At 38.7% G+C, this 14217-nt stretch overlaps 1 protein-coding gene across 2 annotated transcripts in view; it reads right to left on the reverse strand.

Annotated features, from left to right (window-relative positions):
* Nucleotides 1–13709, reverse strand: part of TNFRSF19 (TNF receptor superfamily member 19) — a 56865-nt gene extending 43156 nt beyond the window's left edge. The window contains exons 1-3 of one of the 2 annotated variants that reach the window (XM_048933696.1): nt 13240–13709; nt 1479–1559; nt 672–782 (exon numbers count right to left, since the gene is read on the reverse strand). In XM_048933696.1, the coding sequence (XP_048789653.1) occupies nt 672–782; nt 1479–1544 (177 nt within the window). In that variant the 5' untranslated portion in view covers nt 1545–1559; nt 13240–13709. Of the gene's footprint in view, nt 1–671; nt 783–1478; nt 1560–8672; nt 8785–13239 lie in introns of those variants that run through there. The other variant, XM_048933697.1, reaches the window with a different exon arrangement.
* Nucleotides 13710–14217: the final 508 nt, after the last annotated feature.

The raw sequence follows: 14217 nt of genomic DNA on the forward strand, positions 1-14217 counted from the left end.
GGATTTTCTTTTGGAAGAGATGCAGTTGTGTTTTAAAAGAAAAAATAATTAAAATCAAACTCACCATAATAATCTTCCTTTTTGTTTTACTTACAGTAATAACAAGAAATTTTTACATGCTTTCTACATATTACATATATTTTTCCAGCCTCAGTCTTTGTTATTTTACACAGATGATACAGACTTGATTTATAGCATTAATAAAGTGTAAAATAAAGGCACTTTGCCTTATTTGAAACCAGCTGCCCAACCCACCTACCTGTTGCAACCATAGAGCTAGTGAAAACACTGCTGACCTATCACCCAGCTGGTCTAGAAAACCATCTCAGATCTCACTTGAATCCTATTTAGTATTTATGTACTTAGGCTTTTATTTGTTATTATAAACTATTCTGTTCCGACAAGTCACTGTAAGGAAGATACATAAAGATTATCTAGGTGGAATTATCTCTATAAAATCTAGAAACAAATCTATTGTTTTATTACTTTATTATCATTTTCTTCGCAGAAGATTTCACATCACGAGCATCACAACACGTTACTTGAAAAACCAAAAGATGTTTCAGAAGTCAAAACATCAGAAAAAACCTCATATCATAGATACGTCCATTACGTTAGACACATGAAGATGCATTTATTGGAACAAATTCAAGAAAGCCTGGTATGCTTACCTTTGAGAGTTCCATTCCTGGTCCACACTGTTTGCAGAGAATACAGTTCCCAGTATGGTCTCTAAATTCTTGTTCTCTGCAGTCTCCAGTCTCACAAATTACCCTACTTAGCTATGAAAAAAAAAAAAGAAAGAAAAAAACTTTAACTTTATTTCTGATTTATATGTAATTTATACAAGCTCTAAGAGAAATCACATTTTTATCTTTAAAAATGATTGTCTGCATTATGAGGAATACCATAAGCACTACCATCAGCTATGCAAAGGCTCAGTATAGTTAACTGAATCCTAGCCAGAAACATTATCAAACATGAGTGCTCTCAAGAGAACTTCAAATTCAATGTCTACAGACTTCTATCACAGAAAGTGCTCTACACAATTGCTTCCAAATTCTTACTTTATGTATTAGTCCTTTCAGAAAGGTCAAAACTGTTCTGATAGCAATGAAGCATTCATTACCCTTAGTTTCAGAGCTTGGCTCTGCAGGTCAGTTCAGGTATGCCTACAAATGAATGTAATTGCATGCCATGCTAACATTATATGGATAAAATGGACACTTCAAACTCCTGAACTATATACCCACACAGCATAGTGTACTAAGAGATTGACATTGAAATAGCAGTACCAAGAAATGACACAAAGTAGATGACCAAGCTCACATTAAAATTGAAAAAAATATTTCATAGTTATTTAAATAGGTTTGTGTCTTCCAGACTTAGTGGTTGCACACAGAAGACACCACTCCTGTGTCTGACATAATCATTTATTTCAACATTCATCTTGGAATAAAGCTGACTTACATACTCACCAAATATGCTAGTAAGATTATAAGCATCTTCAATTTGTCTTCTCCTTGAAATCCTTTAGGTTCCATTTCTTACAACTAAATCTTCACTCCCCACAAAAAAAAAAAAAAAAAGAGAGAGAGAAAAAAAATAGCATTTCACTGTTTGTTGTTTAAATTTAGATCAAGCATACATCTTCTAGCTTAGCTATCTATTGATTGTGTTAAAATGCTTCTGATATTCAAGGAAGCTAAGTAACCTGACACAAACACATACAAATATGTCTTCAATGTTAATAAATAAGCACACAATAGAATTAGTTAACAGGATTATGATGTTTCTGTAATAAAATGTTGTCTTTTTTAAGAAGATGCATGAAGTTTCTGTAGCCTTAATTCTTAAAATTCAGAGACTGCTACCAGTCCAGATAAGAGAACTTCAACATCTGTAGACCCAGTACCTCCTAACATCTCATGTTGACCCCTAACATATCTTGCTTGTTTGCCAGACACCAGCTTAGCATGGGGTCAACCGAAAATAATTTTCTCCAAACATGCCACTTATCAGTCAGCATGCAGCTGATCACACGCACGTTCCTTCACACAGCTGATCACATGGTGTAACGTGGAGCAAAATGGGCTCTGCAATGAAGTGGAGGCAAACATAGGCTTTGTTTCTACTCCTCACCAACAGAAATTAACTTCTTAAAATGTGTTAATGATCATTTAAGATCAGGTAGGCAGACTGTTATGCAAGGCATTTCAAACAGCATAACCAAATCACATCATACCTACCTCAGGAAAAGGAAGCCTATAAAGCTTTGCTTAATTAATTTAAGAAGCTCTAATGAGCAAATGATTAAATAAATAAATAAAGGGAAACAATCTGAAACTGCCACAGAAATGTGGGTTAGGTTTCCTGGATTATTAGACCAACAAACCATTAGTCTACGCCATATGCCTACAATCATTCACAAGTCGTACGTGGCCAATAGAAAGTTTCTTCTCACTTCACTTTTATTTATTTGAGTTCACGTTCATTTCTAGGTTTTTTTGGTCACTAGACTAGAAATAGCATAGCATTTCGTGCAGAAATCCGTGCTGTACAGCAACAAGAAGAGAATAGTAAGTAAATTTAGCCCATGTACTATTATATTTGAATGTGACCCTAGCTTGCATATATGATAGTAATAGATGACGTTTTGCCTAGATTATGAGAAAAATAATGCTTAAGTATTACAGGTCTACTTCAAAACTTAAGGAGCAGTGTTTAATTATGTTTTCAATATGTAAGATTATAAAAATTTATCATTTAGGAGTAGAAGATGTTGGCAAATGAAAGGATGGAACCCAAGCATAAGAAAAGAATAAAGAAAAAGATTAAGAACAGCTTTGAAGTGTTTTATGATGTGGAACTATGACAAGCATAAAACACATAAGAAAATGCAACAATCATAATGAGAACAAATCAAGTATTATAAAAGTGCTACATCAAGTGTTACAACACTCGGTTTCACGTTTCCCAGCATGAAAAGCCTAGTTAACAAATTCTAATGAATAAGAAGGAAGCGTACATCAATGGCACTGTTGATGTATTTTAAGGTTCAAAATTTTATTTTGAAATTATTTATATATGAATAATTATTTATTTAAAAAAAATAATAATAATTAAAGTCTGCCCAGGAAGGACAGAGCAGGCAGAGAGGTGCAGTCAGGCACTCCACAGAAAAGCCGAGATTCCATTCTTACTGCTCTTCCTCTCCTAGCAATGGTACCAGTCTATGCGTCAATAACATTTATCAGATTACATGCATGTCAACATGGGTAAAAAGACAACCAAGTAACAGAGCTACAAGTAGGTACAGCATGCTCTAGAGGTTGCTTCTTCAAGTCTGAAGGATAAAACAGTTCACGCTTCCTTCAGTCTCTCCTCATAGGCCATATTCTCCAAGCCCTTCACAAGCCTTGTTGCCCTTCTTTGGACCTGCTCCAGCACCTCCATGTCCTTTCTGTACTGAGGTGCCCAAAACTGAACACAGCACTTGAGGTGAGGCCTCACCAGTGCTGAGTACAGGGGCAGGATGACTTCCCTAGTCCTGCTCACCACACCATTCCTGATCCAAGCCAGGATGCCATTGGGCACCTTGGCCACCTGGGCACACTGCTGGCTCATATTCAGCTGACCATCCAGCCAAGGTCCCTTTCCACCAGGCAGCTTTCCAGCCACTCCTACCCAAGCCTGTAGGGTTGCCTGGGGTTGTTGTGACCAAAATGCAGGACCCGACACTTGGCCCTACTGAAACTCATGCAGTTTGCCTTGGCCCATCGATCCAGTCTATCCAGGTCCCTCTGTAGTGCCCTTCTCCCCTTAGGTAGATCAACGCTCCCTCCTAGCTGAAGGCAAACTAAATTAGACCAAAGACAAATTGTGAGACTTTTAGTGACCTGGAATAATCAGGGAAGACTTAAGTATTACTTCCAGCATCATTCTTTGAACTAAAGAAATTCTTATTGGCTTCTTGATGCCACATGTTAGTATTCAGTAAGAGAAAAAAAGGGCTATAGAAAGCAGAGCTTCATGTGGTTGTGCAATCAGAACGAAGTTGTAAATGTAACAGAGTTGCTTAGGAGGACTATCAAGTGAACATTCTAAGCTGAATGAGATGATGTTATTTCTTTAACAGTAATTTTAAGGAATATAAAACATAACAGCTCTAATTTAATTATGTTCATTTGTATAATACTACCAAAAAAATTAAAAATGAATTCTTTATAGCACTGAAGCATGTTTCATTTTAAATTCAAATATTTACTTGTAGGAATAGTGGGTGACATAAAAAAAGAAAAAAAAAGTATTACAACAACTGTATATGTTTATGTCAAGTTGCATACAGTATTATCAACACAAATAGCATCACTGAGCTGCAGTAAGCCTGATGATCTAAAATATGAAGCCATGGCAAAATCTAAACAGTCTGTAATGTACTTCAAGTCACTTGAAGGATGGAAAAAAAGGAAACTGAGAACAGCCTGATTTACTGGCCAGGAGATTCATTACTTGCCATACTACTGCAATTAAAATGTATTAGCCTTATGTAATGAAGCTACATTCATCCTAGACATTTTTCTAATGTGCGATTAACTGAACATTTAATATTTTAATGAAGTTTCTTAGCATGCAGGCCATTTATTAAAGATCAATAACGAAACAAGCAAACGATGCATTTTTATGTTTGTAATATTCTGTTCCAGAGTTGGATTATAAAACAAATGTTATCCTGTACCACCTTCTATTAAGAAGTGACAAGTTGGTCACACTGATATTTAATCATTTCTATATGACAGCTTCTGAAGTTGTCATACCAGTTATAAATAACCTTATTATAGCATTTATCTCAAAGATTTAAGACATAGAATGCATATGGAGAAGCACACTGTACTAAAACATATTTTGTTGATTTAGGTGTGGAAATTTTATTGCAGCTCTGAAATATTTTCCATTGAAAAGAAAAATCTACTGCCTTTATAACACTTGTCAAATCCAACACCTTCAATCATCAAGAGTTCCAAAACCCAGAGGAAACTTCCAAAAATCAAGCATTTAAGAACTGGCTTCAAACTCTCACGGACTTCTCCAACTCATCTACAAAGCTTAGCATGCTTCAAATTTGTTGACTGATCACATACAGAGTGCAATCCCACAGCATTCAGTCTGTGATACAAGATATCTTTCAGAAAATACGCAATTAAATCTTTCAAATATGGTTACAGAACTCAGGGCCTTAAACTTCACCAGGTTTAGTAGCTCTGAAACACATTCAAATCATTTCAGTAGATATGTATGTATGCCAGTGGTATTATATCATGGAAGTGCTGATAAGAAATAACACACAAAAAAAACCCAAACCACCCAGAAGGACAATATATTGGCTATGACATATGAAAAACAAACAAGCTTGTATATATAAAGAAAACTCTCAGTTAAGGATATGGAAAAAAGTTACTTTTCATGATAACACTTCAATAAAAAATAATACAAATGGTTAAGACACATTAATAAATCATTGTATTGAAAGCAAGTCCCCAAGGAGACATAACTCTGCCAGCTGCTTGTTTCCTGTTTCTGCCTTCATTTTTGTCATAAGCCCCAACTGAAAAGCAGATGCTGCAGCACTTAATAGCAGTTTGCCAATGGGTAAATTTGTTCTCTCCTAATACCAATTGTCAGTACACTGATGTAAGTTGGACAAAAGCTATTCATTTGTATTCAACTAAATAGCAACAAGAATGTTTTGCCTCTAAGATACTCACAATCAACATATTGAAGTCAATACACTGAACCCCCATTAAGAGGTTGTATAGTTACAAGACTGTGCAGGGGCTACTATGCATTTGTATAATGAGGGCCAAACCAAAAGTTAATAACATGCAATAAATGAATCATGGAAATAAGAACTTCAGCCTCCCAGGATCCTACAATGCACTATCTTCCAAAACGTACGTCTACATTACTGTTCAAGCAAATGAAATGGAGTGGTGATCTACTCAAAGCCTACTTACCAAACATTTCCTCCTCCTCTATGAAAAAAAGAAAAAAAAAAAAAAAAGACATGAAAAAAGACCATGAAAGACACATCACTTCAAGATTCAAGGCAGCAAGATTACATTGTAGCCTACCAGCAGGTTTCTTATGCATATAGGCATGGAAACTTTGAAGTCACTACCCTCTACCTTGTAAGGGAACCTTTGTAATGGGTGAAGAGTCCCAACTTTGAGTTTGCTTAAATTTCCTAGATCTACCAAGTACCTTAACTGATTTGACATTCACATTTGACCGCCACTTTTCATGCTTTCCATAACACTGACAAAGAATGCTCTATTTAGTTCTGGATAAGAAAGAGGACTGAAAATATAATCATGTAATCTTGCCAACAGAGGTCTCTGGCATGTGATGAATAGGATCTCTGCTCCCTTCTAACCACCCTGCTTCCCACCTGCAGCTGTCAACTTCATGCAATAAAATGACAAGGATGGCTTTAGCAGAGTCAGTGCCCCACGGGCAAGAAACAAGAGAAGGGAAAGTACTTACGCTGCTGTAATGATAGAGACAAAGGGAACAAGCTAGGGACAAGAACTTCCACTACAAAGCTACACATTGTTATTCTGTCTCATGCCTCTAGAGCACCTTCTCTTTACACCCTGCCCACAAGTCTTGCACTCTTCCCCTTTGTAAAGTAAACAACGTCTTGTCTGACTTCATTTGCTCCAGCTGCTATGAGATGACCCACGTGGAGAAGGAAAAAAAATAAAAATGCTGTTCATCACATTAAATATTCTACTGAATAAATACACACTTTTTGGAAATGGCCAGACATGAAATTGTACAAAATTAAGAAGCTATCGAATTACTTACACATTTTAAGATGGGGATAGTTAAATCAGAGACAGCAAATAGAAAGCAGGAACATCACTGATTATAGGAAATAGATATACGATTAATAGAGTCTGGGGGCAGAGAGAAAGGAGGTTTGCACACAACCAGGGAATATTTATGCTTCATATGCTTTGATTCATGGTAACTGAAGCACCTGAGTTTGGAGGAGTAATGATAATGATTTAATTTCTTCCCACAATTAAAAAAAAATAAAAATAAATAATCAGTACTATGGTACCTTAGCCATCATATGCACTACCTACAAAAATGCACATATTCCAGTGTATCAAGAAGGGCACAATCAGCAAAAATTGAAAATGATCCACACAACTCATCCCAGTTTTTCTACCTGAAAGTGATGCTTCTAATCTGTGCTGATAAAGTGATGCAAAATAGCTCATGACTCACATTCTTCCACATGGAAGAACAGACTATTATTAATTAGAAATTAGCACAAAACATGGTAACAAAGATGTAATGGGGTGACATTTTTCCTTGACTTAAACAACACTTTACAGAGGGTTCAAGCCTGAGATTAGGATGAGAGGCACTAATCCCGCTGAAGTTGATGAGACTACTCATACAAGTAATGACCATTCTGTGCTTCAAGATTAAAGCTTTTGTAAATAGAGTTGCTTCTTCTGTTTAATACATCTCACTCATCTCAGTTTCTCGGAGACACCAATGTTCTACATGAAGCATCGACGTAGAGCTTCATTTGTACATACCTGAGTGTGTGAAATAGCAAGAGAATGAAAGAGGAATGCCATTATTACATTCATGTTCTACTTACACCGAAGCATACTAATGGTTCTTTCTCAAAGCTGCTCTTAAGAATCATAAAACAGTAAGTTGGTTAATACAGTAACCACTGTAATGTCAACGTGTCATATTTATCCAGCAACATCATAGCAGTTTCGTGTAGCATGCAATGCTTTAAAAAGCACAGACAAGTTTCTTTCTCTTCTGTTGGCACCGCAAGTGCAACTTACAGAAACTGGAGGAAAAGTACTCAATTTCCTCCTTAACTGGAGATTTATCGCTGACCTAATAAAGTAAACCAGTGCAACTCGCTGAAATATAATTAATAATTATTGTAAGAAATTACTGATCATAAGTAATTAACAAAATCAGCTTAATTCCTCCATCCCTTGAGGTCACCGTATCACAGAACGGCTTGGGGTGGAAGGGACTCCAAGGTTCATCAAGTTCCAACCCCTGCAATTCCACGAGACTTGTATTTCTAAAACCACCTCTGCTTACACAGCAAGCAGCACCCGCTCAGTCTGCCCAGCTCGCCTTACGGGTGATGCTGAAGGCACACTGGAAAGGGGTTACGCCAATCTGCCCCTCCTGCTCACATCAAACACTACCGGACCCCCTTTGTTAAGGGGATAAAGTATTCGTTTAGGGTAGAAAACAAATACCAGGCACCGAGATTTGTCAAGGGTATCAGGTCCTGCGCTCAGCCCGAGGTCAGACCGATGGAGACAGACATCACGAAAGGAAGTTAAACAATCAAAGGCTTTTCGACAGAGCCTTAATCGCTCCTTCCCATCCCGTTTGCAGCCCTGCTTTCACTCCAACTCCGACGCCGTTCGCGGTGCCCAGCCGCGTATCAGCGCTGCTGGCAGCCTGAAAGCTGCCCCCCTCCCGCCGCGCCTCCCTTCGCTCCTCCGGGGGAGGCTCCCAGCGGAGGCTCCCGGGAACTGCGGCGCCTCGCCTCGCCTGGCAGCCTCCCTCCTGCTCCTCCAGACGGTGAGACGCGGCTCGCTCAGACCCACCTGCTTGCTTGCTTGCTTGCTGCCGGCGAGCCTCTGCCCGCAGCTCGCGCCCTCCCTCCCGTCCTCTCGCTCCGTCTCCGAGGCAACGCGGCGCCGCTCCCCTCCCTCCCTGACCAGACGGGGGGCCCGGCTCAGGTGACCGCGGGCAACCAATCAGCGGCCACACGTGCCCCGCGGCGAGCAGGCGCGCGCTCCCTCTGAGGCGGGGCTGCGCGGGCGAGGCGGCGGCGGGAGCGGCGGCGGGGTCGCGTTAGGAGGGTGTCGCGTGCTACCGATAGCTGCCGCCGCCTCAGAGGGCGGGCGGAGCCGTGCTCCCGCCTCGGTGATGTGCTGGTGCTGTTACCAGGCATCGAAGGGGAAAAAAACAAACCAACTAAACAAACAAAAAAATAGCGCGGATGCTCTTCACCTCAGGATCAGTCCTAAGCACTGCTCGGCTTCTTTTTGCACTGAACAGGCGGGCTGTACGCAGCCAGGCACCACGTGTGGCTGCAGAGGTCCTCCAGTGATTCCCTGCGAAGTTCTCCCCACAGCGCTTAGGTGGGGTTTTCTTCCCTGCTAGTTCAGTCTGAAATGTTTTGCCATTCTGTAGGCAGCCAAGCTGTGGCGTAACGCCAGGCACAAACTCAGAAACCCAGCCCTTCACAGAGAAGAAATCGTTCATATTCACTAGAAAAGATGTGACTTACCACCACTTGTATGGTGAATTAGGAGCCGGGCTGGCATTAGCAACGCACCAGCTTTGGTAAAACCAATCTTGTGAAACAATCTTGCAAGGAATTCAGATCAGGAGTTTTAACTTTGAATTAAGAGATTAACGCTAGCACCAATAACTTTGATTAACGCTACCGCCACAGTCCAAGCAGCGCTATGGGTACACTGGGAAGTGAGGTGGGGCATGGAGATGGTGAACAATCAGATACACGTGGCAAGAAAGTGTTTTCAAATAAACCGTTTTGGGGAGTTTCTCACAGAGATAAAGTTTTGGAATTCGCCTGCTACATGGACTTCTATAAAACAAGTAGTGCCTGTTGTAATACAGCAAGTTGCTTGCGAAAAGATAAATGGTTGCAACAAAATGAGTTGTTCTCAATTAGAGGAAAAAAAGAGCTAACTCAGAATTCACAGGGCTTTTTATTTAATTATCTTTTAAAGGGCCTGCAAAGACGAGTTCTGTTTCAGGCCTGCTGCCAGAAGGAGCTCTGTGAAAGGCTGGAATGTCTGCCAGGAATGGCACATTACAGCAGCGGCGGTGCATCTGTTGTGCATGGCAGCTGCTGTGCAGCATTGGGCTCTCTGCATCCTCTTGGTATTTACAGGCAGCTGCTTTGAATGTTAGGGTTTGTGTGGACACCTGTAAAACACACTGCACGAGTTCTTGTTGGAGTCGCTCTGTGTTTCAGGTGCTCGTTTTAAAGGACTATAGTTACACAAGTGTATTAAAACATCCCAGAGCTCTTAAAACATTGTCTGAACACTGAGGACTACCACAGAAAGAAGCATTAAGACTTTCTCATCACACAGATGTTTACTTCCGTGATGAATTAAGAACAATGAGGGTGATGGAGTCTGGAATATTAAAGTGTGTTTAAGACCCTGTTGGAGCATGTAAATGAAAATGGATGGGTTAATTCCATGCATCACTGAAAGATGATGAAAATTGCAGGCCTTCTCTTTAGATTAGGATATTTCTTCTATAGAAATGGAAGTCAGCGGAGAGATTCTCAGTAGGGAAAGCAAAGAAGTATTTGGAAAGTAGTTTTCAGTTGACCGCTTTGATAAGACTAAGTTACGTGACATATCTGATGTGGAAGAAGAAATTGTACAGCAATAGGAAGTTGTTATCTCCATATCTCAAATGCTAACACAGCTCCCCCAGTCAACTGTGAGATAGATCTACTCTTGTTATGACAGCTGCTGGAAACTGATGTCAGTATATCTGTACAATGTCTTTTGATACTCTTAACTGTTACAAATCTTAAAGTATGTTTATGATGTTATCTAAGACACACTGTTTGGAAATGGCTCTATTTATAATCAGAAATTGCTCATGCTTTTTTAATAAATAAATTACAGACTAGTCTGATTTGCTTGAACTTTTTCTTTCTGAAGACTTAAGCCAGAGGATTAATTAATGTTTATATAGCACTTTGTATACAGTCATAAGCGCCAAGAATTATTATTATTTAATCTTTAAAAGTCAGATCAATGAAAAATCGAACCGTCAGAGAGCTGTTTTTTAAAACAACAAAAATGCTGAAAATCCCCTGCTTCCTGCCCATGCCCTTCCCCCCCCCCCCCCCCCCCCCCAGTATGTCCAACTCTGCTTTCATTTCAGTCTCACATACAGACAAAGATATTTTTCAGTTTAAATAGGTTAACGCCCATCTGTGGGGACTTTTTACATAATGGAAAAAAAAAAAAAAAGAATTCTTAAATGCAGTTCTAGGGCCTGAAAGTTGCAAATATGTTAATATTTAAGTCTGCCAACGTAACCTATCTCATTAGCAGTGTTACTTCTATGAGCAGCTTTATTCATCTGTGTGATTGTAGGGTCAGATCCTTACAGAGATAATTTAAATGTATTTTACTTGTAGCTATTTTGACTCCTGGGGAAAACTAAAAAAAATTCCTTCACTATGTTTTGCTGTTCCCCCCCCCCCCTTCTTTCTCTTCAGCAAGGTAAGGTTTAGAAACACTTTTTCTCAGGAAATAAAAATTGTACATGTTAAAACACAAGCAGCAAGAAAGAGGAGATTGGAAAGGTGAAGAAGCTCATCAGTGAAGTATGGGGCTGGTTAATAAAATTAATGTTTCAAACTGTCTTTTCAGGGTTACAGGAACATGCTTTGGTACATCCTGAAAGAAAAATTCTAAACTTTGCTTTGGCTGTGCCTTCAACAATATTCTTCCTTGATAGCTATATAGACTTTATTCATGCAGTGCTAATTACTTTCCTGAGAGTGTAATTGACTTGTTAAGTTAGAATATGAATTAATTGGTGGTGTAGAAAATTAAATGACACCAAGTCAGGCCTGGTCTTAATCTGTGTCTGGCATATTATCTCTTGATATTAAGTAAATTTTAAATTTATGTATACAAATATACTTCTAATTCGAATGAATCAAAGTTTTCTGACTAATGAAAGATGGCTACAATCATCTGGAAGTGCTGATAACTTAATTTTATTCATATGTGAGCAGACTGTGAAAATTCGATTTTGCATTTTGCTGTAGTGTATGTGGAAATAGACATGAAATATGAACATCCTGAGGGTCCTGGACTGACACCCCCCAAAGAATGGTGTCATAACAGTGCTTAATAGCTACTAGTTATGCTTACTTTTACTTGCACTTTGTTAATTAAAAAAATGTACTTAAGTCTTACATACATCTAAGTTTAGATATAAGCACAGATACTTGAAGTCAGTGTTTCAGGAGAACTCACTATCCACCATTAAGACCTGATGTTCAGAGAGCTCACTGTCTGGGATGTTGAACTTCTTTGCAAGTCTGGCCCCAATTATGGGTTCTAAGTTCTTCTGAAAATCTGAATTATCTTTAAAAACCTGCAGAAGAAACTCAAGTCTTATTTTCAAATAATCCTGCTACAGGCATAGAACCACTCACAGATTTGGCCCATACTCACCAAAATTCTGGCCCTTAAAGGGCCAATGTACAGTGAATAATCCCAATTCTTCTAATGATTCCTTACAGTGAATTTCTGAAGTACTTGTCTTCTATTTTCTTGGGGTACATATTTGTAATGTGAATTGGAGGAGCAATGTAAAATGTTGTGAAGTAAAACTGCTTCACTGAAATAGTAGGAAAACTTTCCTGGAGTTCTGCAAAACCAGGTGTTTGCTCTAGATAAGCTAAAGATTTCTTTAATATCCTTATTAACATACCATAAAAGAAACATCTATCATCATGTCGAAATGTTAATTTTGCTGTCAAGATTTCTTTTTGTATTTCATAGTTGAACTAACACCTCTTTTATGTTGAAATTTGAAAAAAACTCCATTTTTGTATATAAGGATGTGATATTTATAAATACAGTTCTAATAACTGGTGAAAGAGGACACCTTTTAATCTCAAGAGTGCAACCAGTAGGATAAAAAGTGTTGCTTGAAGAAGGCAGCCTTTAACAAATACACAGAGAGAAATAAATACACAATGTGTAGGAAATATGGCTGGTCTTTTCTTAGAAAATAAACATTCCCCCAAGTCCTGTAATGCTCGTATTCAAATATCACTTTACAAAACTACAGACAGCTGAAATGAGCAGTGCACACAAAAGTATTATACACCCACCAATACTGAAACAAATTTGATTTAGCTTCAGTTTTCAAATGCCTGTATTTTAAAAATATATTCAAATGCCAGTATATTCTAGATATTTTTAAAAAAATATAGTTCTGCAGAAGTTACAAATAGAAATGGCACATAAGTTATATATTTTAAACTATGTGCACTCAGTGCTGTGCAGTATTACTGCTTATGTGAACTTTAAAATCTCTTAAAGTCTGGCAAAAAGAAAACTGCAAAAAAAGCACAAAATCCAGTACCTGTTTTATGATGAAGTCTTCCAGTGCCCAGGCTTTCTGCAACTTAATTTCACACTGCCAGAACTTCTGTATTAAATGCCTTTACCTCCTTAAAAAAAAAAAAAAGAAGAAGAAGTATGTCAGCACAAGCCCAGACGAAACTCCAAATCCGGGAAAATAAAATTAACCATGCAGATCAAAGGCAGACGAGCACTGAGACCAAGTGCCTGTAATCTGATCAGTGATCAGTTGCCATACATCAAAGGCAGTGCTTTGGAGAGGAAAAAGAACTCTTTTTTTTTTTTTTCTTTTTTTTTTTCTTTCCAGCAGGTAGCTGTGCTGCTAAATTCTGCCTTTCAGTACTCCAGTCCTTTTGTTAAAAATCGATCACTGGTTTCTTTCCCCCTTTTCCTTTCTTGTGCTGGGAGAATGCACATGATTCTGACATGCTTGCAGTTGAGTGGCTGGATCTGTAGCTTTTTTGAGTTCCCAAGCTGTGTTGTGGATTGTGTGTTGGAAGCTTTCCCCAGTGCCAGCGGGTTCCGCTTTATCCCTTTCATCTCACTGAGCTGCAGATCCCATGACATCATTCAATGCTGTGGGACTGGTTAGAGAGCTATAATACAGCCTGTGGGGGAATTCAACTAAAGAGCAACAAGAGTTTGCATGATTTCTAATCGGGTTAGTCCATTGTAACAAACCCAAGGCTCACTTCAAAGTTTGCATTACGTTAAAGTTTCCTCCCAAGAAGGCAGAATAGTGTAGCTATAAGGATTTCTCAAAAAGATGCTTTATAATTTGGTCTGCAACAGGAAGTTACAATTTTTCATAAAGCTCTGGAAGTCAAACATGTAGGTCAGTTTGCTAGGCAGCTGTAACAGATGACAGAAAGCTCCTCCTGCTTATCTCTTTGTAGAGGTTTGCAGAGGAGGAAGCGGTGTGTTTTATGCACTGGAATTGGTGTTTTACTTTGGTTTTGATTTTGCATTGGCAAAAGCA

This window comes from Lagopus muta, chromosome 1 (genome assembly GCF_023343835.1).
Source record: "Lagopus muta isolate bLagMut1 chromosome 1, bLagMut1 primary, whole genome shotgun sequence".
In the NCBI taxonomy this organism is placed as follows: Eukaryota; Metazoa; Chordata; class Aves; order Galliformes; family Phasianidae; genus Lagopus; species Lagopus muta.